The 22,792-nt window shown below is 37.2% G+C and overlaps 2 protein-coding genes across 5 annotated transcripts in view; one reads left to right on the top strand and one right to left on the bottom strand.

Moving 5' to 3' along the window:
• LOC129719467 (protein bric-a-brac 1-like) overlaps window positions 1-22,792 on the top strand; it is a 376,548-nt gene that overhangs the window by 183,084 nt on the left and 170,672 nt on the right. The gene's annotated exons all lie outside the window — the stretch shown is intronic.
• Window positions 9,726-10,314, bottom strand: LOC129719468 (endocuticle structural glycoprotein SgAbd-2-like). The gene is made up of 2 exons (XM_055670812.1): window positions 10,261-10,314; window positions 9,726-10,201 (listed from the first exon to the last, which is right to left on the bottom strand). The coding sequence occupies exons 1-2, from the start codon at window positions 10,267-10,269 to the stop codon at window positions 9,773-9,775; spliced, it is 438 nt and encodes a 145-aa protein (XP_055526787.1). The 5' UTR covers window positions 10,270-10,314; the 3' UTR covers window positions 9,726-9,772.

The raw sequence follows: 22,792 nt of genomic DNA, 5'->3' as shown, positions 1-22,792 counted from the left end.
ATGTTTCCAGAGTTGCGATTGAGTTTTGAGTTTTGGTTAACAGGCAGAATGATGACATGTTCGTAAGAAGTGATAACCTATCTGGTGGTTTATTTCAGCACTTGTCGAACAATTGTCCGAGGAGTAACAGGATACTCTCTATCGAATATTTTGAATAGAATATTTGATACTTGGATTGAGCTATTATTTATTATTAAATTATTCAACATCACACTCATGAAACGATAGCTTGAACTTTTTTTTTGCAAATCGTCTTCAAATATTAATATGTTAAGTTTTGTGCTAAATTCTGCAACAAATTTACAAACATCGTTAACCATTTAGCAAACATGAACAAGGTACTGGCGAGCAAAATTGAAACCAATTCGTTGGATGTTTCAACAGGTGTCACCACACAAGCGACACATAACGTAATTCCATTTCTTCAATGTTGGTGTTTAGCATTGGCAATGTGTCACATACAGACAGCATCAGGTTGTTACCGGCTAAACAAGGTGCACCTTCCGTCAGCTCGCACTCAGGAAATCAATCGCCTCCAATCCAACAACCCCCAAACGCCAATCCGGACAGCGAGCGCTCAATTAAGTGAAAATATTTTAATTGAAAACTGAAAATAATTTCCCCGTGCTTTGGTGTCACGCCGCTGCAAATCATTCGCCGTTCCAGTTTTGGAAACCTTTCACAGCAAATAGAAATACGGGTAAACTAGAAATTAGTTTATCGCTTTCCGTTGCTCTTTTGCGTTCGTCGCTTGGATACCGGAAGAACACTTGCGGGGTTCTGGTGAAGATTTCAGACAGCCAGGAACGCGACGGGACAGCGCTCGCCGGCGGAAATGTCACAACACACCACACTTATCAGCTGGGTAACCTTTGGTCGGATTTGTTTAGCACTGTAACCCGATTAGAGCACGTACTCGTATTGTTTAACAACCCCACCGGGCTGTTTTTAATTTTTGTTTACTTTTACCACTCTCGAAACGCAAACTAATTGTTATTTCTTTTTTCTTCGTTTCGTTCCAGGTATGTTTATCGGCAAGCAAAGCTCAGCTTAGTTTCCGCTTCAATTGCTGTGATTAGTTTTAATTTTCGCCGCCCGAACGGAGTATGTAAATTAAAACCAACGATAACCGTAAGTTGAGTGCCTCTTAGAGAAAATCAGTGTGGAAACCGAAAATATTATCGAATTTGGTAACAATTTGGCTGCGAGATTTGATATCAGTTCTATGACTTGGTATATATACCTGAACTTATACACAGAAAAAACAGTTGTTACCATTCCATGCCTTCCGTTCTACCAGTACAAAAAAAAATTAAGAGTTAGAGACGTTTTACTATCAGGATATCTAAACATTGAAAGATCAGAGAATAATATGATGAAAAGACATGTTTTTATGTTTTTGAAAAATGAATCTTAAAAGTACAAATTGTGTTAACTCTTCAATAGAAGTAAAAGTTATTATCTGAGATTAAATTTTTCCACCAAAAAATCATGATCTAAAGCTTCGCTTAAGGACAACTTTTGACAAAAAAATGAAGCTTAAAGCTAAGTTTTGAAGATTTTTCTTTCATTTCGAATAAAGGGTAAGCGAATCAATTAAACTTACCAGGAGCTGCCATCTTTGGTCCCTAGAGAATATTTAAGTACCAATGGAAATGCTTTTCAATCTGTTAAAACAGAGTTATAAAACTGTTAATATACAGTAGGGTATCGAACGTCTTCGTCAGTGGTTTTCTTCGGCAGGTTTCTGCATAAGATAACTGCAGAAAAGCCGCCGAAGAAAACCACTGACGAAGACGTTCGATACCCTATATATGCCTTTCATCTGACAGATGATTTTAAAAACCATAAAATGTGTTATTTTCTTTTCTTAACTTGCCTGGGAGTTTGATTATATAATTTATTGATCTTGTCTTTTTTCAAACAACAAGCTTCTACTGGGTTTCTGAACATTTCCAAAAAAAAAAAAAACAAAAAAACTGACATGGCTAGAAGAAATCAGCAAATTCATTAATCCAAACTTTTCTGTAGAATGCCAATAAATCGACCATATACCTTATATCTTATAGATCATGGTCGTTGATTCGATAAAATGTGAGATAAAACTGTTTAACGGTGAGAAAAGATGATAAGTTTCAAGTCTGCATTTCTCACTTTTTTGAATTCGGCAGCAAAAGGCAACGACACCAGCAGCAGGGTTTTCTTCAAGCATCTTCACTGGTTCTGTTAGACTGACCCGGTTAGGGATTCAAGCCATTTTAATTTCATCGTGTGGTTTCGAAATTTCGTAGCTCTGGAAATGATACAATAAGTAGTTGAGTAGTAATGTTAACATCTAATCAATTCTGAAATAGTTTCACAGATCGCGAAAAACCCAATTTCGACCCAGATTTTTCGACGTAGAATACAATACGTCTTATTTTAATGACGTACCATCCCGGAGTATCGATAATAGAGTAAAACGGCAGAATGAAAGATTTCAAATGGTTAAAACTTTGTTACCACTGAACGGGTTTTAGTCATTGATACCTCGTTGGATAGAAAATAAATTTCTCTAGTTTATAAAAACAATTTTCGAAAAAAAAAATATAATAAAGAGGTTAAAATTCATAGCCAATTTGATTATCGTTCAACCAATCGCGTGCCCGCAATGGTGGAATTCAACCACTTCTCAAGCACAGCCGACACTAAAATATATAAACGATTTTACTTTGTAAACAAGCTTTTGTTGTTGTTGTTGTTGCTTTGTTTGCTCGAGTGCACAACGACACGCCCGCCCAAGCACTGTCATAAGTCTCATATAACAGCTAGCACGCAGCAAATTAGTCTTTATTAATCATCGGTTCACTTTAGCAAGAGGATGATTTACTTGAAACCGGATCGACCAGTAGGAAGCAGACTTGTTTGTATGATTTGTATGGTATTTGCTTCCAGACGCGTTCATTTGATTGCAGCATTCCATACTTGCAAGGTAAGAAAATTCAGCATTGCTTCAAGTCAAGTACGTGTTTGTGGCCTTGAGAATGCCCAATTGTAATTTTTACCTGGTAGGAGAAACGAAACAATTCTCTTTGAGTAATAACGGTTGAATAGCGGTGTAATTGACGGTTTAGCAATTGACGGAAAACAAATGCACATCGCAAGCAACGTTCGTCTTTATACTTAAAAAGCAACGTGCAGCGCTGCCCAACCTATTTTTACTTTCTTCCATAATACTTGTGCGTGGCTCCGCCCACTTGTCACGTTAGTCCTCTCCATCGGTATTAACCCATTCCTGGCGAAGAGAAATCCATTTTGACCTCAAAAAATGAACTTTAAACTCTTATTACTAATCATTTATATGCACAATTGGTAAAAACTGCATCGAATATTAAAGATTATTCTGTTCTCTAACGATACTCAATAGTTTCCTTTTGCAAATTTTCAAGTATAATTGTTAAACTTAAATCAAACTTTGAATGTCAGGTTATGCCATACGGCATCATCCGCCGGGAATGGGTTAAACACAATCACACGGGCTTATTTTTTCACATTAACATTCATTCGTCCACTTACTTCCGCACGATTCGGGTTTATATTTTTAAATCAGTTTCAATTCACAGAGAACAATTTTTCCTCCTTTCGGATGGAGGTAGATAGCAGGAGGTTCCGCACTTTCGACCAAGCAACAGTTTATTATGCTGTTGTGTGTTGCATGATGCACCTTTGCGGTAAGGAAAGAAAATTATTTCCGTGTAATTACATAGCTTTCTTCTCAAAAAAATTTTTTATACTCTCTCACACAGAAATCTTTGTATACAGAAATGTATGGGATGCATGTGGAATTACAAGTTGTGAAAAATCACACTTATTCCGTGCTAGTTCAGACTTCTACTTCAACTTGTTTGTGTTTTTTTTTTGTATTTTAAACTGTTAAACCATTGGCCTGGTTTTCAAAATTTTTATTTTAGTGCATGATTGCGAAAACATATACAACGCAAAGAAATTTAAGGACGCAAAAAGTTTTCTGCCAAAAAATAAATATTAACGTAGAATTACATCTTACGGCAACAGGCTGGAAAAAAGTGTCAATTAAAACAGCAAAAACATCGAGAGAGTCATGAAAATTATCCAATTTCAAATGCTTATAACTCAGTCTGTTTTCTGCCGATTTCTTCCATTCATGCAGCATTCGATTAAAATATCAGCCACGAATCCTCCAAAATGCAGAAAGGTGTGATTTTATGCTGCCAACTATCGTACTATTGAAAATTTCCGAGCCTTGCTTTGAATGCAGTTTTTGACCAATCAGAGCTGAAATCAAAGTCTACGATTTGGTATGGGTATTTGTGGAACCGGGATGACATCCAGAGGCCGAAAGTCGAACCCGATTTCTGGAAAACAGGCTGAAATGACCGAATATTACCTCATTTAGGTATTTTTAGAAGAGAGAATAAACACAGCAGACAAAAATCAAGTCGAGAAGTTAAAGATAGTGACTTTCGATTTCTAAGAAAACAACCAATAGTATCACCTGAAAAAAGGATTCCCTATTTGGGATGATACACAGAGACCAAAGCTCGACTCATGTTGTTATATTTGACGGTGGTGAAGTGCTTTCTCGACAACTGTAAACCAGCATCCTTTGAATGCCAATTAAACAACGCTTTTGTTCAGGATTACCAATCATTGGAAAAAAGGAAAGAGTTAAAAGAGAATTATCACTGAAATTTGCCGATTCAGACAAGCAAATTCAATCGCTAACCTCAATCGAGTGTGTTTCCGAACACACATTGAAACAAGACGTACTGTCGTAACTCTGTATTAACTTACGGTCGCATCTCATACACAACCTCTTCAACTTTTTTCACATAGAATTGGTAAGCCGCCATAATGCCAGTTGAATATCAAGCAAGGTTAACGAGTCTGTTTTGACAAACGTGTGGTAAAGGGTTCGTATTCAAGTAGAACTAGGTCACTCGATGTCAAAAAAACTTAAGCATGGGTTTATTCTCATGCTCCTCAATTATCCTTCCTTCACGCTGAGTTCTGCACAATACCTCGATGACTTTCACTTAACAAAATTAGTCTCTCTTATAATAAAACTGGCTTATAATAAAACGACGCTTACGAAACTTCTCCAGGCAACTCAAATTGGCGAAATTTAGCAGGAGGAGCGAGTGAAAAGAAGGGCAAAATCCTATTATACACACAAGCACGGCCAAATTATAGGCATGCCGCTAGAGTAGACACCCGGGATCAACGATTCTGATCGATCACAGCGAGGAAATCCATACAGGAAAAACAATATCAAGTGGCATCCTGCTACAATCTTGAATTTGAAGAGCAAACTCTCTCCATATAGAAAAAGTTAAATTCCCAAATTGTTTTTTTTTTCTGCAAAATATAAAAAAAACAGAGTCTCTCTGAATACCACACCAAGGAAACGTAAGACATAACGACTAATCTCTGTGGTTTTGTATACCTAAAAAAATTATTTTTTTGATGAATTATATTTAAGCAATCGAATATTTTGCTTCTCTAAATTTCTGATATGCTGTGCAAAAATTATAAGATATGCTGTGCAGATATTATAAGCTCTCCAAAAAATATATAAAAAAATTCTTCGTCGTTCCCCTTACTCAAACATACACGAAAAGTTTTTTTTTGTATATTATAAACTTTATTTTTTCAAATAATTGTATTTAAATATTTTGCTTGATGCACAGCTTTCCAAAAAATAAACCTAGAGACATTTTCCGTTTCTTTTTTTTAAAAAAAAATGGGGTTTTCTTTTCTCTCACATCGGGTGATTAATCCGGCTAGTGAATGATGACAATTTTTACTGGAAATCATCAATCATAGACATTAGGGTGGGGAATCGTTATATGGAAAAAAACTAAACTTGATAGCAGAAAGTCAGAACCAAGTTTTTTATGTTCTATTTGGAGCCCCGAACAATCCTAAATTTATCGGAAGTCGATTGGTTTAGTCTCCGCTTGGCGCATTGCATTTGCAATTTATATGGAGATTTGTATGGAAAAACCAACGTTTTTGCATTTTTCATTTTAAACAGCTCAAAGTGGCTTAAACCATAGGTATCATGACTTCAAATGGTAGGTTTTTTGATGCCCAACAACTTGGCCGAAGACATCAAAGAGCTAGGGTGTTCCATTATTCATCTCATTAAGCCGATATTCACGAAGAATGCACGGATTAAACACCAAATTTTCACGAAATCTTTGAACAAATAAGCTAAATATGCTTACGTACTCTTATGGAATCGTTTAGCATTGTATATTTAGTAAAATTAGCTAGATTTATCCTGAATTTTGTAAAACAAACCATTTTTCACAACGCTTCCATATCCATCTCAAAACTTGAATCACTGTTCAATTATTCGTCTCACGATGCCCCCATATTCATCTCACTGTTAACCATGAATGAATTACATTATCATGAGTGAACGTAGCCGCAGCCCGTCGTAGTAGGTTCCCCAGATATCCGCTGTAGTTGTTTACGTGCAAAAAAGGTAACCTAGGTAACCACTGCAGTGCTCTCGATTAATATCAATTTTGTCGGAATTATTCAACATTTTCAGTATGATTTTTTCGTATTAACAGAAACTGATTTGGCAACTCTTGATTTTCTTCAACGCAGTGAAAGCAGATGAAAATACATACAGTTGAAATTTAGGAATTGCAGAAATTCATCTCATATATTTCTGTTAATTCAAGCTTGTTTTAGGAAATTTGAGGTGAACATTCCAAAGATTAAAGTATTCTTAGTGTAGTGAGTGATTTTGTTTAGTGATTAAAATAAAAAGTGGTCCGCTAGTGATGAAACAAATTTGGTTGGCTGCTGAACGATTCCCGTTGTAGCCGTATAGAACGATGCGCGGATGTTGCTTTCTGAGGTAGGCAGTGCTGATAAAAGTCATTTTCCACAGCAAAATTCTTCGCAAATTACAGCCAATCATTTTCAATTTTCACTTCCAATTATCGCAGCACTCTCTCAGATACACTAGATTTTCGTCCTAGTAACGTGCTGTTATACTCAAATGAAATAGATCGCGCGCATTGTTCACGGTTACGGAATGAAATTTGACGACAAATCCAAACAAATGATCTTCACTTCAAAACGAAAAAGAAAAACAAACAGTCCACTCAACCAAAATAAATCTCACTGAAACACTTTTTCACTGACACTGACCGATGCCTTGACAATATTCGTTAACTGATAAACTGATTTTGTTGTCTTGCTTCCATCGCATGAAATATAATGAGGTGTTTTGACAGTTCACTTCCATGCAAAAAGCGGAAAGGGAGAACTCTGAAAGGATTGTAAAAAAATAACGTTTATGGATGCTTTTTTTCACTTTCACTCAAGAGTGTCAACAAATATCAACCCTGGAGGTAGGTGATTGAATTAAATGAGTTTTCGAGTGCTGATGCCCGACTATAATATCACGTTTAGTGCTTTTAAGTGAGTTTTTGAGGATTATACTTTATAAGGAATTTAAAGTGAACTAAAAAGAATCCATTCCATGGATTAGCAGATTAGTTTAAGAAGAAAATATGCGTTTTTTCCTGTGTTGAGAAGAGCAGAGTGAATATTTTGATACGATTGATCGCTACGACTTAGCCGATCTCAAGAATTTACTATTACATATGCGGACTTAGCCAAATGCGATATGTTCATAGTTTATATAACTCTAGCTGTTTAGCAAACTACGTTCCGCCCATTTTTTCTATTTAAATAATTTTAAACACTCTAAATTGATTTAACCTGCATCCAAAGATTTAACTTCCGATTTGTGTATAGTTTGCAGAAGCATAACGAATCGGACTTTGAATACGTTCAAACTGAGAAAAAAACCCGTTTAAAATGATTGGTTTTATCGAAATGAGAACATCCGTGCCTTCCAGCTCTTGTACATCACCTCGTTTCTAAAAATACCCAAATTGGATGACATTCGGCAATTTTCAGCTGATTTCCAGAAAAAAGTTCTAGCCTCTGAGCTTTATTCTAGTTCCGAAAATACCCATATTAGGTGATACTCGGTCATTTTGGGTTGTTTCCTAGAAACCGGAAGTCGCCAGCTTAGTATTCAAAATATAACAATAACGATATTTTTTCTGCAACGACAGAACCGATTTGGGCACACTAAGTGCTTAACGGGCCACTGAATAATATTTTTCCGTTCAAATGCAGCTACAAATTGACCGATTTCGAACACCTTAAGGTACAATTGAAAATTTGTATAAGGCAGGAGATCATTTCAGCACAAGCTCGAACCTTATTTTTGAGGGGTATATTAATAAATATGTTCTATATCCACGCTAATCTTTAAATTCGTTTAGGTAATGAAAGTGAACAAAGTAAATCAATCATCTAACGTGTGTAAGGAGTTTTGCATATTCAAATACGAATGTTCATTTTGAAAAATTACCGTGCGGCACTCCACATTATGACGTTTTCTCGTTTCAGTTTTGCATGTAAATTGCATTTCTTCCTATATCATACCGACGATAAACTGAAGGGTGACTAGCCGATAACAAAATAAATCTATATGTTTCAAACGGAATCAAAATAAAAACTCTGAAAGTTTACGAAAACTCGTATTTGTTCTTTTATTTTTTTTTATAAATTAAAGACCCCTGTTCCAGTTACTGATCTTTCCTACGAAGCAGTTACGCAATAAAGCTGTCTGCTAGGTGCTTAAATATCTCATTCATGAAACAGCAAAAAAAAACTTATTACTGTGTGTTATCCTGGCAAGAAGCAACCGAGCAGTTGGTGTTAAGAAACACATTGGTTTGGCTTCACAATTACCTAACATCAAATCCATTCGTTACGTGATTTAGAATGTATAACGTACATCCCATCGTCGGTCCGCTCCGGTGGAAGCTGCTCTCCATCCCATCGACGCAGACACACATTGGCAGTACTTGTGCAACGGAGAAAAACAGAAATAAAATCATACATTTTAGATGACGATGAATTTGAGATGATGCAGTAACAGCAGCAACAACAGCAGAAAAGAGACAGAGAGTGAAGATTTAATATTTATAAACAAACAAAGTGTTGTACCAGAAGCAGCAGACACAAGCGAATCCACCAACGAAGGCTACCTGCCTCCCGGACAACCAACGAGCCAGCCTGTTAACTATGAAGCAACGTATCATCAGCAGCAGCCTGCCTTCAAGTTACGGTTCCGGTTCCGCATTCCATGAACTGAGCAGGGATGCGCGAAAAAGCCATCATTGCGGATGGTTACCCATCTTCTTGCTGGCCTTCGAACCACACACGCATATATAGGAAAAGGTAAGCCACCGTTGGAACTGTGCCTTTAAATCGAAACACAAATGCATACTCGCGAACTCTACCAACGACGTCGACCGGAAAATAGGATTGAAAAGATTTACCAGGACAGGACAATGTCGCGACCGTCGTAATCAGCTGTGCAAATATTTTCCCGCAATTAACATTTGCTCTTCGGCTTGCATTCGATGTTTCAGTCTTCTACCGGAACCGAAAGGTTCACATTAGAGTGGACGGAGGAATTTGAATTGAGTCCGGGAGGTGTTTTCGCTTGTAATAGCTAGAGTTAAAAGTTATCAAAAAGTATATTTTCTACAGAAACGAAACAGTTCAGCTCCTCTGCTGGAGACTTGCTAGACCTCACAGGAAGATATCACATTGCGAATAACTGGAACTAGATGCAGTCTTATACGATAGGACACTTAAGCTACTTTCTAACTAAGGACTTTGGACCCCCTCTGACTTGTGCCTAATAGTAGTTGTATGCCTCCGGTTTACTGTAGTGGAACTCGTTTCCATGGCTGCCCCCGTAGCTTGCAGCTTTGGCGTACGCTTCCACAAGTGCCTTCGGAACCGGAGGTGGTGTGGGGAGATGAGCTCCTTCGGCGTGAAAACCATTTTCATCAGCGAAATATTTCACCGATATCGGAGCACCGTTAGGGTCAACGTATGAGTACGATCCTTGTACGACATTGCTCTCGTGATCCTTTCCCGCTCCAGCGTTCTTTACGTAGCCCTGCTCCTGGACCAAAATGCCATTGCCCGACTCGTAGCTGTGCTTGAAGCTGCCATCCTGACCTTGGTACGACTCACTGTGAAGAATTGGGACGTGCTTCTGCTCCAGTTGATAATAATCGTAAGCCATAGCAGCGGCCAGAAGCGCGAAGAATGTGATGAACTGAAACGAGGTGACAATCGTGAACGATTAGCCTATGAATAATCGAGACCTCTACTCACCAGTTTCATTTCGCAGCAGCACTTGACGATCAGAAGAAATAGTTCGATTCGAAAGGTAGAAAATTGACTGATGCTGCATCCATCTATGGATTTACTATTTATACGATGCACAGTCGTTTCCCACCCCGAACACGCGTCACTTTTGCCAAATCAATCGCCGGTAATCAACCGTTTTGTCACTTTTCAAACGACGGCTAATTGCCGAATTTATGAATCTTTACGTCACACCGACGACGAACAGTTGTCTCGTGGCTTGAAGCTCATTAAACAATGATCGATTTCTAGGCGACGAGTTTGGGTCAACGCAAAGACAGCAATTAGTGACCAATTTTTGGAGCAGCCCAATGTTGCAGAAAAGCTCCGTGCATGCAACTGCACGAGGTTTGGCCGAGATGCAAGTGCGGATTGTGATTCGTAGAGACGATTTCAACATGCAATTGCTGTCATTCAGTTGAATCGCGATCGCCGTTGTAAAAATAACGCAAAATTTCAGACCAATTTCAAAAGCGACGAAATGGGCAGAAACAAATATGATCATGCATGAATAAAATGACATACTGCTTCTTTTAACATGTAATTAAAATATCGTTTCCAATGTAACACTGATCACTCAATTTGAAGAGCAAGCCAACTATCGCCAAACGCGGCAATTTCGCTCTCTGCAGCAGTCGAAACGAACATCGGTAAACATTTCAATTTAAGCGCCCTCGCGGCAGCAATTTCCCACGGGGATTTGGGCGGTAGTTAATTTAAAATCAAAACACTCCATTTAACACCACGTTACGGACCCCGCCAACCCCTCGCCATGTCATCATCGTCGTCCATCATTCGGCCGCGAGTTGTTATTACCTACTGCTTACTACTGCGCGTTTGCATCGATGCATATATGCATCACAACATATTTGAAGCCGATGCACTCTTTTTTTTATGCCGCCCGCCATCCATGAATTGACACCGGCCACTCCACCGGTCACCCGTTCGCGGAAGTGGTGCCACCACCCCCTTTCCCCTTCCTCGTCATATATTGACCGCGCGAAAACACATGTCCGTATGACTTTCAGGCAGCGATTGACCGCCGACGAGCGACGGGTCCGAAACTCACTCACGGGCACCGGAAATTTGTTGCTGTGAAATACGGCGTGACATCCGTGTACATCCGACGGTGAGTAAAGGTATGGGCGTGCGTGCGTGCGTGCGTTCGTTCGTGAGTGCATGTGTGCTTGTTTGCTTGTCGGTAAACGAGTTTGGGTACGAGAATTGCACCGCGCCCGATGGCTGCTGGCTGTCGGAGTAGATCCCGCCAGGAGTCGACTGTCAATAAATGGGGTGTTTGTTTGGCTGTTTGGTTAGTTAGCTGATTGGGTGGCTGGTTAATTGAAGATCGGGAGCGGGGTCCTGAGGCCAAAATGAGATTATGGGATGGCACTGGTACGGGTGCGAGGTTACAATGTTACGTTGCTGCTGTAATATACCATGTGAATATTATTTGGTTGAATTTGAAAATTACCTATCGAATATGGTTTCGAATTCTATATTGATGGAGTTTTTATTGAGGTTTTTATTGAGTTACTTATAGTTTACAATAAAAAAAAATCTAGAATAGCTTTAAAACAAAGTTCTGTTCACAAAGCATATGAGATGTTATCCACGGAAATAAATTCAAAAGTAGCTATTTCACAGTCTTGAGCTGATGTTTAATTTATATCCACTAATTAGGAAAGTTTACTGGGCTCTAGAAGCGACAAATTAACGACAATGAAGAGGTTGTTTATAAAACACGACCGCAAGATTAACGTAGAATTACGGCAGCCTGTCCCATTCCCGGCGGGTGATGCCAAAATTTTTAATAATTGATTGGTAACCTTGAAGAGAAGCGTTGATTTTGGATTGCCATCTACCAATAACACGGGATGATTCTAGTTCTCTTGTTGTTCTCCACTTCGTCAACACTGCAAACAAGCAAACTAGACAACAACGATCATATTACACGCTATCGGCTCACAACTATCCAAATGATTGAAAGAAAACATGGACATGTTCAGCAATGCTATGCAGCGCTGCGGTCCGCCGGTTGGTCCACCTGTCTGCTGTTAAACGCTGCGATCGAATGAATCGCCTGCTTAGTTTTGCAACGTTGAAATCAGCTGCTGCTCCGTCGCTTAGTGCTGGTCCAGTAAATTATCCTTTTACTACACAGATCGGATAAACAATAAAGGCTAAATTTCGCTTTTATACATGAGTTCTGAGAGTTTGAAATCCGATAAGCGCGTCTTGGTCACGAGTAAAACAACAACAACAATAAATTGGCTATAAAGTCCCCTGTGTGCTGGGGAAGAAGGCCTTGTTGCAGTTTTGATTGGTCGAAACCTGCATTCAACAAGGCTCCAATTTTTCAATAGTACAATAGTTAGCATCGCAAAATCTCAATTTTCCGCTTTTACTGGACGCATAGCTGATTTTTCAATCGATTGCTGTAAGAATTAAGGAAGTCCGTTGGAATGTGACTGAGTTTTAATTATACAGTGCAACAAAAATTGACTTTTTTTTCTGCCTTGGTTTCTATATATAATTTTTTTGTGTATTTTTATGCAAAACCTAATTTCACCGAGTTTGAACATATTTCAACTTAAGTAGCAACAATGGTGCCATTTTGGATTTTTGAGAAATCGGAAATTTTTAAAGTTTTTTCGACGCCATTTTGTTTTAAAGCCTAATATCAAAATTTAAAGAGTTTGTCCACATATTACCATCTTCTTACCCATCTTTCAATAAAACAGATCTTGAATCGGACAAAAACTGAGCTCAAAACGGTGATTCTACGAAAACGGTTTAGGCATGGTTTCAGTTTATTTCACAAAGCAAAATAATATCGAGTATGTCTGAGCATTAATGGTAATGCGATAATATCTAAGAGTGGTAGTCAAATTATATCTTATATTAAGTAAAAAAGTCTCAGAAATCAATTGGTAGGTGTCTGATCCACGTAAAATATCCACAACATGTCAGTTCTGCCCCAATTCCCCTTAAAAATTAAAACAGGTTTATCTCGACGTTAGATTAGCTTATTTGAAATCTGTTTAATGTAATATCAAGAGTGTAAGCGATACTCAAAGATACAATAATAATTTGTGTTTACAGCTTCAAATGACTATATAGCATTCAATATGATACCCAAAGACTGCAACTCGATCCTAGATCACATTTTTAAATTCAAGATGGCGATTTCAGATAGCAGAAAAAAGAGCTAAACGGCAAAATATCATCCAATATGGTTGCTGCCGGAACCGGGAGGTTGCTCAGAAACCGATGACCAGCTTCAGACGCTGTTCAAATTGTTTAAACAATTTTAAATGACCAATAAATACCTAATACGATGTCCATAGGCCAATTCAATTAAATCAATTTCAATCGTCATTTTGGAATCTAATATGGCTACCTCCAGTTTCTGGAAAGCCCCCAAAAATGGCTCAATATCATTTAACATGATGTCTAGTGTCCAAAAATAGTCCACAGATTCCATTTTTGCATCTAAGATGACGACTTTCGGTTAATCAAAAACAGCCTTAAATATTCATAAGTAATGTATGTGTATATTTCCAGAACCGGAATGAGGCTGAAAAACCAGGAACAGCTTCAAACGCTATTTTGAAACCTAAGATGGGCGACTTTCTTCCACTGAAAAACAGCCTAAAATTACAAAATAACATTTAATATGATGCCCAGAGGCCGGAAATCGACCTCAAACGCCATTTCAAATCTAAGATGGAGACTTCTGGTAAATGAATATGAGCATTAAACGTCCAAATATCATTCAATATCGGTACTTTCAGTACTGGGAGAGTTCTCAAAAGCCTGGATTCAGTCTCAGATGTTATTTTAGTTTGCAGACGGCGACTTTCGGTTACTGAAAAACATTCTTAAATGACTTAAAAACCTACAATATGATGTCAAATGATAATAAATCAATAGTAGGTACCATTTTAGATATCAACATGGCGATTTCTGGTTTCTGTAAACACAACTAAACCGTAAAAAATGACTAGAAATATTATTCAATATTATGACCAGAAGCTAAAAATAAACCTCTGATGCTATTTTGGAATCCAAGATGACAACTTCCGGATACTGAAAAACAGTTAAAAGTGTTCAAATAACAATATGATGCTCATAGCCCAGAAATCGATCTCAGTCGCCATTTTCAAATCAAACATGGTGATTTGCAGTTTCTAGAAAACAGCCAAAAATAACCTGAAATGGTACCCAGAGACCGTGAATCGACCCTAGATGCAATCTTTTAATCCAAGTTGGTGACTCCCGGTTAATGAAAAACAACATTGGACGGCCAAGTTTTTAAATTCAATGTACATATTTCCAGAAGTGGAAGGATGCTCAGTAGCCGGGGATCATCTATTTTGAAATCCGCGCGGCGGCTTCCGGTTACTGAAAAATCCAAAAATGACTAAATGTCATCCAATATGACCCTATAAATATGATGTCCAAAGGTCAATCATCAACCTCGGACGCCATTTATAAATCCAAGATGGCGACTTCTGCTCAATGAAAAACAATCCTAAAAATCCATATGTCATCCAAAATGGATGTTTCCACAATCGGAAGGATGCTCAGAAGCCGAGAACCATTTTGGAATCCAAGATGACGACTTCCGGTTAATGAAAAACAACCTAAAATTATTAAATAACATCTAATTTTATGGCCAGAGGCCAGCACTGGGTCTCAATCTAATATGGTGATCTCTGGCTTCTGCGAAACAAACCAAACAGGCTAAGTAGCATTCAACATAATATTCAAAATCCAGAAATACTATACTTAGTGCGAAAATATCCACAATACAAATGAAATAAGGTGGAAAAACATTTTCATCTAAGATTTGACATTCGAAAATAAAATTGTATCGTATATTCTAATAAACGAGAAGCTGTAATGCGCTGAAAAAAACATCCGTTTCTGACGCTTGAAATGTTTTGTACTCAAGATAATAGGGATCTGAAACGTGCAGTAAACTCAAACATTGTTGGTGATTTTCTTCGACACAAATTCAATCAATAAATCGTCGTAGAACAAGGAAAACAAGTGTTAATGATTCCAAATTTCCTGTATAGAGTACTTTAAATAAGTTAAAACGAAAACTAGTCCCTGAAATATTTTCATTTCACTTTCACTATGTATACAACAGACTTGGAGACCTAGAGTTAGAAAAGTAATCGTGAAGAAATGTGAATTTGAGAGAGAGTACCCTTGATCAATGACTATCATGTAGTAAAACGGGATTAAAAAACAGTGGTTTAGCGCGCTCTCGTCACGATGAAATGTTTTCTTGCAATTATTAGCGGTACTGCTTACCGTGCAACGTATGTGCTGTTTAAATAAACCATTTCGTAGTTCAGTCAATGATCAATTCGCATGACATAAAATATTAGGTCCCAAAAGAAATCTTCTTTTCAAATTTCATTTAGCGGTAATATCAAAAGTTTCGTCTCTTTAAATGAAAGTCTCAATGCAAAATACCAACTAAATTTTGCAGCGGCTTCTTTCCAATAACCAAGTATGAGCACAAATTCCATTGCCACAGACAGACAGATATTCGATGCAACCTTTCCGGTCCTAAATAGTATATTTTTTCGACATTGCTTCGACAAACTAAAGTGCTGATACTAGACACCTTTTTCCCCGTGAGAAAAACAACTACGGTCATGCGACTGTAAATATGTAGAGACAACGTTTTTATTTCTTGGTAACTATAGCTAACAGAGACGAAACCAAGAAATAGAAAGCTCGGAAAGGACAGGGGGGAGGGATCAAAAACAGGAAATTGTTTGTCTCCGGGGTTTCAGTAGGTTAAAATTACATAGAATTTGTTTAATAAAATCAATTCAGCAACAGACTTGATTCTGGGTGGTTATTATTTTGACGTGGGACTACGTCTTTGTTTACTATACTGGGATGCATTCTGTAAAATTGGAAATGAAACTGGCAAATGTTGCGTCAGATTTCAAACATTAATAACAGCATAACCACATGATGGATAACAATAACCAATATGTTATTGGGTAGATAAAATGTATAACAATTTTGTAATATGCTAGTTACACTCTAATTTCCTTGCTAAGCGGTAAAATTGATAAAAAGTTTCAATAAAAAATTTACGCGAATAATGAACCAATTACATGCGAGCATTCCTAGCACATACGACGTGAATGGATACCATCCGTTCCCTGTGATATTCTCTCAATATCGAAATAAAAATTGACAGAGTCTTCCCGTCCCAATAGGTCAATTTGATTTTGCTTCCATGAGCTAAACTAATATGATGTCTCGAAGGTAAAATTCTTTCGAAAAGTTTGAAACAATCCCCATTCTTGAACAATTTTTAAACCTGCTTTCAGAACCTAATAAAAACTGATGTCTTGAAAGAAAACATGCCGGTAGAAGCAACAGTACCAGTGCAGTAAAGAACCGCAGGTCTCTCGTCGTCTATGATGGCAGCGGTACTCTTATATTCGTACATTTCAGCGGTACTATTCGTACTGCAGCGGTACTATTGTCGGTCGTATTGCAGTGGTACACTTTTGTTCGTATATTTCTATACGTGTGCAGTCGAGGAAAAACTGCAATGCTGCTGTTGATGGTGATTGAAAGTTTATCTCATAAATATGATTACCATAAATTACTCAACAAGAATTGTAAATTTTTGCAACGGATATTTAATTATATCTTCGATATTCACTAAATAATCGTGACCGGATAGTATCGAAAGAGTCAATTCCTGAATATATACATTCATAGAAGAGTAAGAGCCCGCGAATGCTTGTGAATTTTTTGTTTATTTACTAAGATTCATTCAGAATCTCTTTTTACATTTCAAAATTGTTAGATGATATATTACACAGTGCAACAATTTTTTTTTGCCTTGGCTTCTATACATGATTTCATGATGAAGTTTGATGCGAAACTGAATTCCACCGAGTTTGAACCTATTTCAACTTAAGGGGCAACAATGGCGCCATTTTGAATTTTTTAGAAATCGGAAATTTTCGAGGTTTTTGTGACGCCATTTTGTTTTGAGACCAAATATCGACATTCTGAGTCAGTATATTTCACAAAGCAAAATAATATCGAGTATATCTGAGCATTAATGATAATGTGCTTATATCTATAAGTGGTAGTCAAATTATGTCTTACATTGAGTAAAAAAGTCTCAGGAATCGATTGATTGGTGATATTAGCGCATTATCATTAATGTTCAGACATACTCGATATTAGTTTGCTTTGTGAAATATACTGAAACCATGCCAAAACTGGTTTCGTAGAATCATCGTTTTGAGCTCGGTTTTTGTCCGATTTAAGATCTGTTTTTTTTTAAAGATGGGTAAGAAGATGCTCATGTGTGGACAAACTCTCAGAATTTCGATATTTGGTCTTAAAACAAAATGGCGTCGCAAAAACCTCGAAAATTTCCGATTTCTAAAAAATTCAAAATGACGCCATTGTTGCCCTAAAGTTGAAATATGTTCAAACTCGGGGAAATTTGGTTTTGCATCCAAATACACAAAAAAATTATATATTGAAACCAAGGCAGAAAAAAGTCAATTTTTGTTGCACTGTGTTATTATTCTAAGCTTTACCATAATAAACGTATATTAGCTGTTTTCGTAATACAGCGAATGTAGTTGTAGGCAAATGATCAAGCATGCAGGCAAATTGTCAAGCAAAAAACAAAAATGGAATTGTTGATTGCTACGATTTTTTGCTGGAACTTGTTAATAATTTTGTATAAAATATCTTCTTATGTTTGCCAATCAATGAACCTTAGTAAGGGCTTCCATATTATTTTGAAAGTAAGATCCATATTATAGATTTGATTTAATCAGAGTTGAATAAGACAAAACCATTCATTATGATAACGTAAGTATTATTGGATTTGGTTTTTGAGGATATAGAGTTGATTCTGACTTTGACGCATTACGAGAAATTCTTGGTGCTTCTTCAACTAGCACGATATGATTGAGCCTTGTCAAATACATACATGTCAATACACAAAAAAATACTACAGGCATAATATCGTCAGATATAAACGATATTCTTTCGAGTGTTGTTGAATATATTTCAAAAATTGATTTCCAGGGGAAGCTGAAAATAAAAATACGTACAGTCGCTGAGCAAACACATTGATTCTGTCTGCAGACTCTGTATATTTTGTAACAAAAATCCTCTAATTACAGTGTTTAGTCCCACGTCACCATTTCATACAGCCCTAGGGCTGTATACCTTGTAGTATTTTTCTCATGAACGAGGACTTCTGTATCACAAGGCCCTGGTAAAGGTCTAGAAGAGCTTTTACAAGCGGACTTCTAGAAATCGTGCCTCAAAGCGTTTGAAGTTTCACGTTTTAGATCGATGAAAAAAAAATAATTTCGAGCTTTTCTTTTATGACAAATGTCTTAAACATGCATGAATCGTGTGGATCTGATGTTTTCTTTGGAAGACTTTTTTTTTTGATTCGACTTTCTAGGAGTCAGAGAATTTTTCGAGCTGGAGGACTCTCCCTGAAATTTTAACTCTTGATACACAAATTGAATGTTTCATGTATTTCATTGATCGTTATTGCTTCTACTTGTCGTTTTAAACTCAAAAATGTTATAACATGGTTCGTATAATCTTTGTTACCTCTTCGTATATGAATTGGGCTGCAGAGAATTGTTCTGGAGGAGCTGCCTATACATATTACCACTGCATGTTCTCTGTTACAAACTCAAAGTATTTTATACCTAAAGTGTTATTGCGGACCTTGCCTATTCCAGAAAACGAATATATTTTTTTTTTTATTTTGATTTTACAGTACGAACTTTGTGATTACGAAACAAACTCTTATTGATAAGAGGAAAATCATCAAAAATATTTGCCTTGTATATTAATACTAAATGTTTGAATTCTGCTAGTACGATAAGAAAAAACAAATAATAGAGACTTTTTAAGACTGTTGAGGTAATCAACTTTAAAAATATACGAAATAATAAGGAATGTGGCCTGAACTATAGACTTCCTACAAGAAAGTTTCCCGTTTGGTACCAACAGCTAATTATAATAAATACTATCAGAAAGACAGAAACTGTTAAGAAGCACATCATGCCAACCTAAATGTATCACTTTCATAAACCTCCCCAGCCGGCGGAAGACAGCAAGACGTGTTTGAAGTGCATAACGAACATCAATATTCTCCAGTAAAGGCAAAAAAAACGCACCCTTCACTTGTACGAATTCTGGCCTCCTCCCGACAGGAACCTGCTTCGCAACCGGGACACCAGGCGTGCACTATCACACAAACGAAATGTTCATGCTTTATCTTTAATTTTAATTAGGCCAAGTACACTCTAGAGTGCATTTTACGTCTCTGTCATCGTTTTTTTTTACCTCGACATATTTTATTCATTCACTTTTCATTTATGCCAACGTTTTGCCGAGTGCCTTCGCTTTACCCGCCCCCCGTCCGTCCGTCCGTCTGCACTGTCTCAAATTTTCCCAAGAGCGGGTGCATTCCGCGAGTACCGTTGGGGCTTTTCTCCAGAAGCCCAGCCCAGTGGTGGATTTTCTAAGTGGCAGTTTTCAACATCAGCAGCTTTACAAAATCATCACCGTCACCATCGCTCATCGTGTCATGTTGGCCCTCCGTCTGTCAACCGTAGGCTCTGTTCCGTAGCCCGAAGGCAATGGCTCCGCTCTGCTCGCGAGCACTGCTTTGAACTGACTCGCGTACGACACAAATGGTAGGAAATAAACTGCCGTTCCGTTTTTTTCTTCTTGCCCTATACTCTGCTTATTCGCTACTGTTTCCATCCACCCGCCGAGATTTGCATGGAGGGGGAAGTAAGCCTTCAACTGGCGGCGGTCACGGTGGTACTTGTCAATCGACCAGGCTCTGGGACACTGACGGGACTCCCACGAGAGTCAGAACCTGGATTGTTCATCCATGTATTCATTATCATTATAAATTCCGACTTCCACCCGTTCGATGGTCTGTGGTTGGCAATTTTTCTATTATTTTCTATTTTTTTACTCTACTCAGTGAGTCTTGTAGGGTATTTCGAGTAGCCATCAGAAGCGCGAAAAGGGGTGAGGATGAAAGGAACAAAAACAGTGACGGGGTTAAAGGCTAGTCCTCGTCATATTGGTGCATTCTTTCGGAGGGAATTTCATACATTTTTGAGCAATTACATCAAGTTTTCTTTGCTGGACAGTGATTTTTTTTTGCTTGGATGAAACTGGTGCGCTTTCATGCGTTTTTTCCACATTTTGTAGTGAGGATAGACAAGTGTCTTTAAAATAAAAATCGCTTCATAAAATAGCTCTAGTAGTAAGTGCTAGTAAGAATTGTGATCCCAAAACCTCTTTTGGCCACTCCAAACGTTCATAACTCTCATACAAAACATTTGATTGAAATATTTAAAACAGTCTTTGAAACTGTCATTAAAAATGTTCAAATCGGTTAGGCTGCTGTCGAGAACATCGAGGTATACAATTTGTTTCCTTTTGTTGTAAACTTAATTTGTACAATCAGAAGAATTCTTTGCATGCAAATGAAGTTACAGGACTCTCGGACTATGGAATCATCGGATTTCTGAACTCTTTTATCGAGTTTTTTTCTCTCCTTTTTTAATTGCCACACGTATTCTCAAAACTTTGAAGAACTTTCTCCAACACTTTAAATCTAGACTCTATGTTTACGAGTTTAGAGCACTGGGGTTCCCAACGGATTTTTGAACTCTTTGTCTTAATTTCTACCAGCTTCAACAACTTACAACTAAAATGGTTATCTCGGTTTTCCAGTAGCAGTAAAATTGGTTATTTCGGCTTTCCAGTAGCAGATGACTCGAAACGAAAATTTAATTTATATTTTCGACGTTTCGATTAATGTAAAATCTTTTTCAAGGAATCATATAGGAATCAAATAGGCAAGATGTCTATAACCAAATACTTACAGGAAGGGTATCGTTTTTTGTCTACAAGCTCTATGTGTTAAGCATCAAAGGTCAAAAATTGATTCAGGACTAGCATTCGTTCACTGTAACCAGGTTATTTATGCAAAAAATAATGATTAAAGGACAAATATTCTAATTGATAGTTTCACCGTTTTTGCATTTGAAATAAATTCGTAGTAGCACTTTCCACTGTGTAAATCTGCCTATTAAAATTGTTAATTTTGTTTATGTTTGTTGTCAATTGTTAATTGTTAAGAAAATCACAGTAAACTGCAACGAATTTTAAGAGTGACCTATTGCATATGCTAGTCTTTAGTGTGTGTGATATCTCTGCGTAAGTCGAACTATTTTTTTGTGTTAGATACATTTCCCACTGCGACCAGTTATTTGATCTATTGTGGCGGGCCCCGTTTGATGTAAGCCTCATTAGGGTGTCCTACTTCTATTAGATTAAGTGGTTTCCACTTGCTGATTATAGGCTCGAAACATCTAATGGTTGTAATAAGTTTTTATCAAAAACTTGCTTCCTCTTTTGAAAGAGTGCTTCGCAGTCACATAGTAAATGTTTCGAGTCGAACTAAGACAATCGACATCAATGCGTTTGTTCTCAGTATGCTCGTTATTTATGATTAGACAAACTGCGAGAATGGAAAGTGCAGACAGTCGGCGATCCTGAGTTGGTCAAAAATGGTTGTTCTTGATGGTTTGTTTTTAATAAATTAGGCCAAAATAACTAATTTTACTTATTTTCTACGTTTGCAAAGTGTTGAGTTCTTGTAATATCAAACATTTGTTCTTGTAGATTTTCAGATTTATAGACTTTAGTGTTTAGAACTGCTTGATTATGTTTGAAGATGCAATCGACTCTTACAGTCCGGAATTGTGAAGCCCAGGATCTCTTATTTATTTTGCCCTAAAAACTTCTTATCTCACACTCTTAAATTACTGAGTCTTCAATGTTTCGGATTTACAATCTGGAATTTTTTTTTTAACATTCAAGTTCTTCAAAGTAGACTGTTTATGTAGTTAGGAAAGCGAAATCGAAGTGAGCAATAGCATAAGGAGCAACAGAGCCCAAGGCAATTATAGGGCTTGAAAGGACATTCCAGTATTAAGGGGTCGAGTCCTGTCTGGAAGCAATATATTTTTCCAACTCTATTTTACATTCTCCAGTTCGTTATTTTCCACTTTCTTACTATAGACGCTGCCTATTCTTATGATATTTCCAATGGAGTGATTTCTTGTCCTCCAATTCTCTTTTAAAGAGCATGCATAAATGGCGTAGCTCTTGACTTTTTGTAATTTTGAGGTTCAAAGAATAGATGTATGAAACTGCCCCTCGTACTCTTCTGAACTGTTAAGTTCTCAGGTTACATTATATCGAAATTTGACTATAATGTTAAATATGTTTGACATATTAAAAACAAGATTTCCGTTTTTTTAATTCAAAAATTTTTTTTTTGACTATCAAGAAAATTTATTTTTTTTCTTTAAGGCTGTAAATGTGAGCAAAAAAAAAAAGAAAAAATAAGAAAGAA

This window comes from Wyeomyia smithii, chromosome 2, assembly GCF_029784165.1.
Source record: "Wyeomyia smithii strain HCP4-BCI-WySm-NY-G18 chromosome 2, ASM2978416v1, whole genome shotgun sequence".
Classification (NCBI taxonomy): Eukaryota; Metazoa; Arthropoda; class Insecta; order Diptera; family Culicidae; genus Wyeomyia; species Wyeomyia smithii.
The sequence above is the reverse complement of the archived record's forward strand: the minus strand, read 5'-3'. Positions and strand labels throughout refer to the sequence as shown.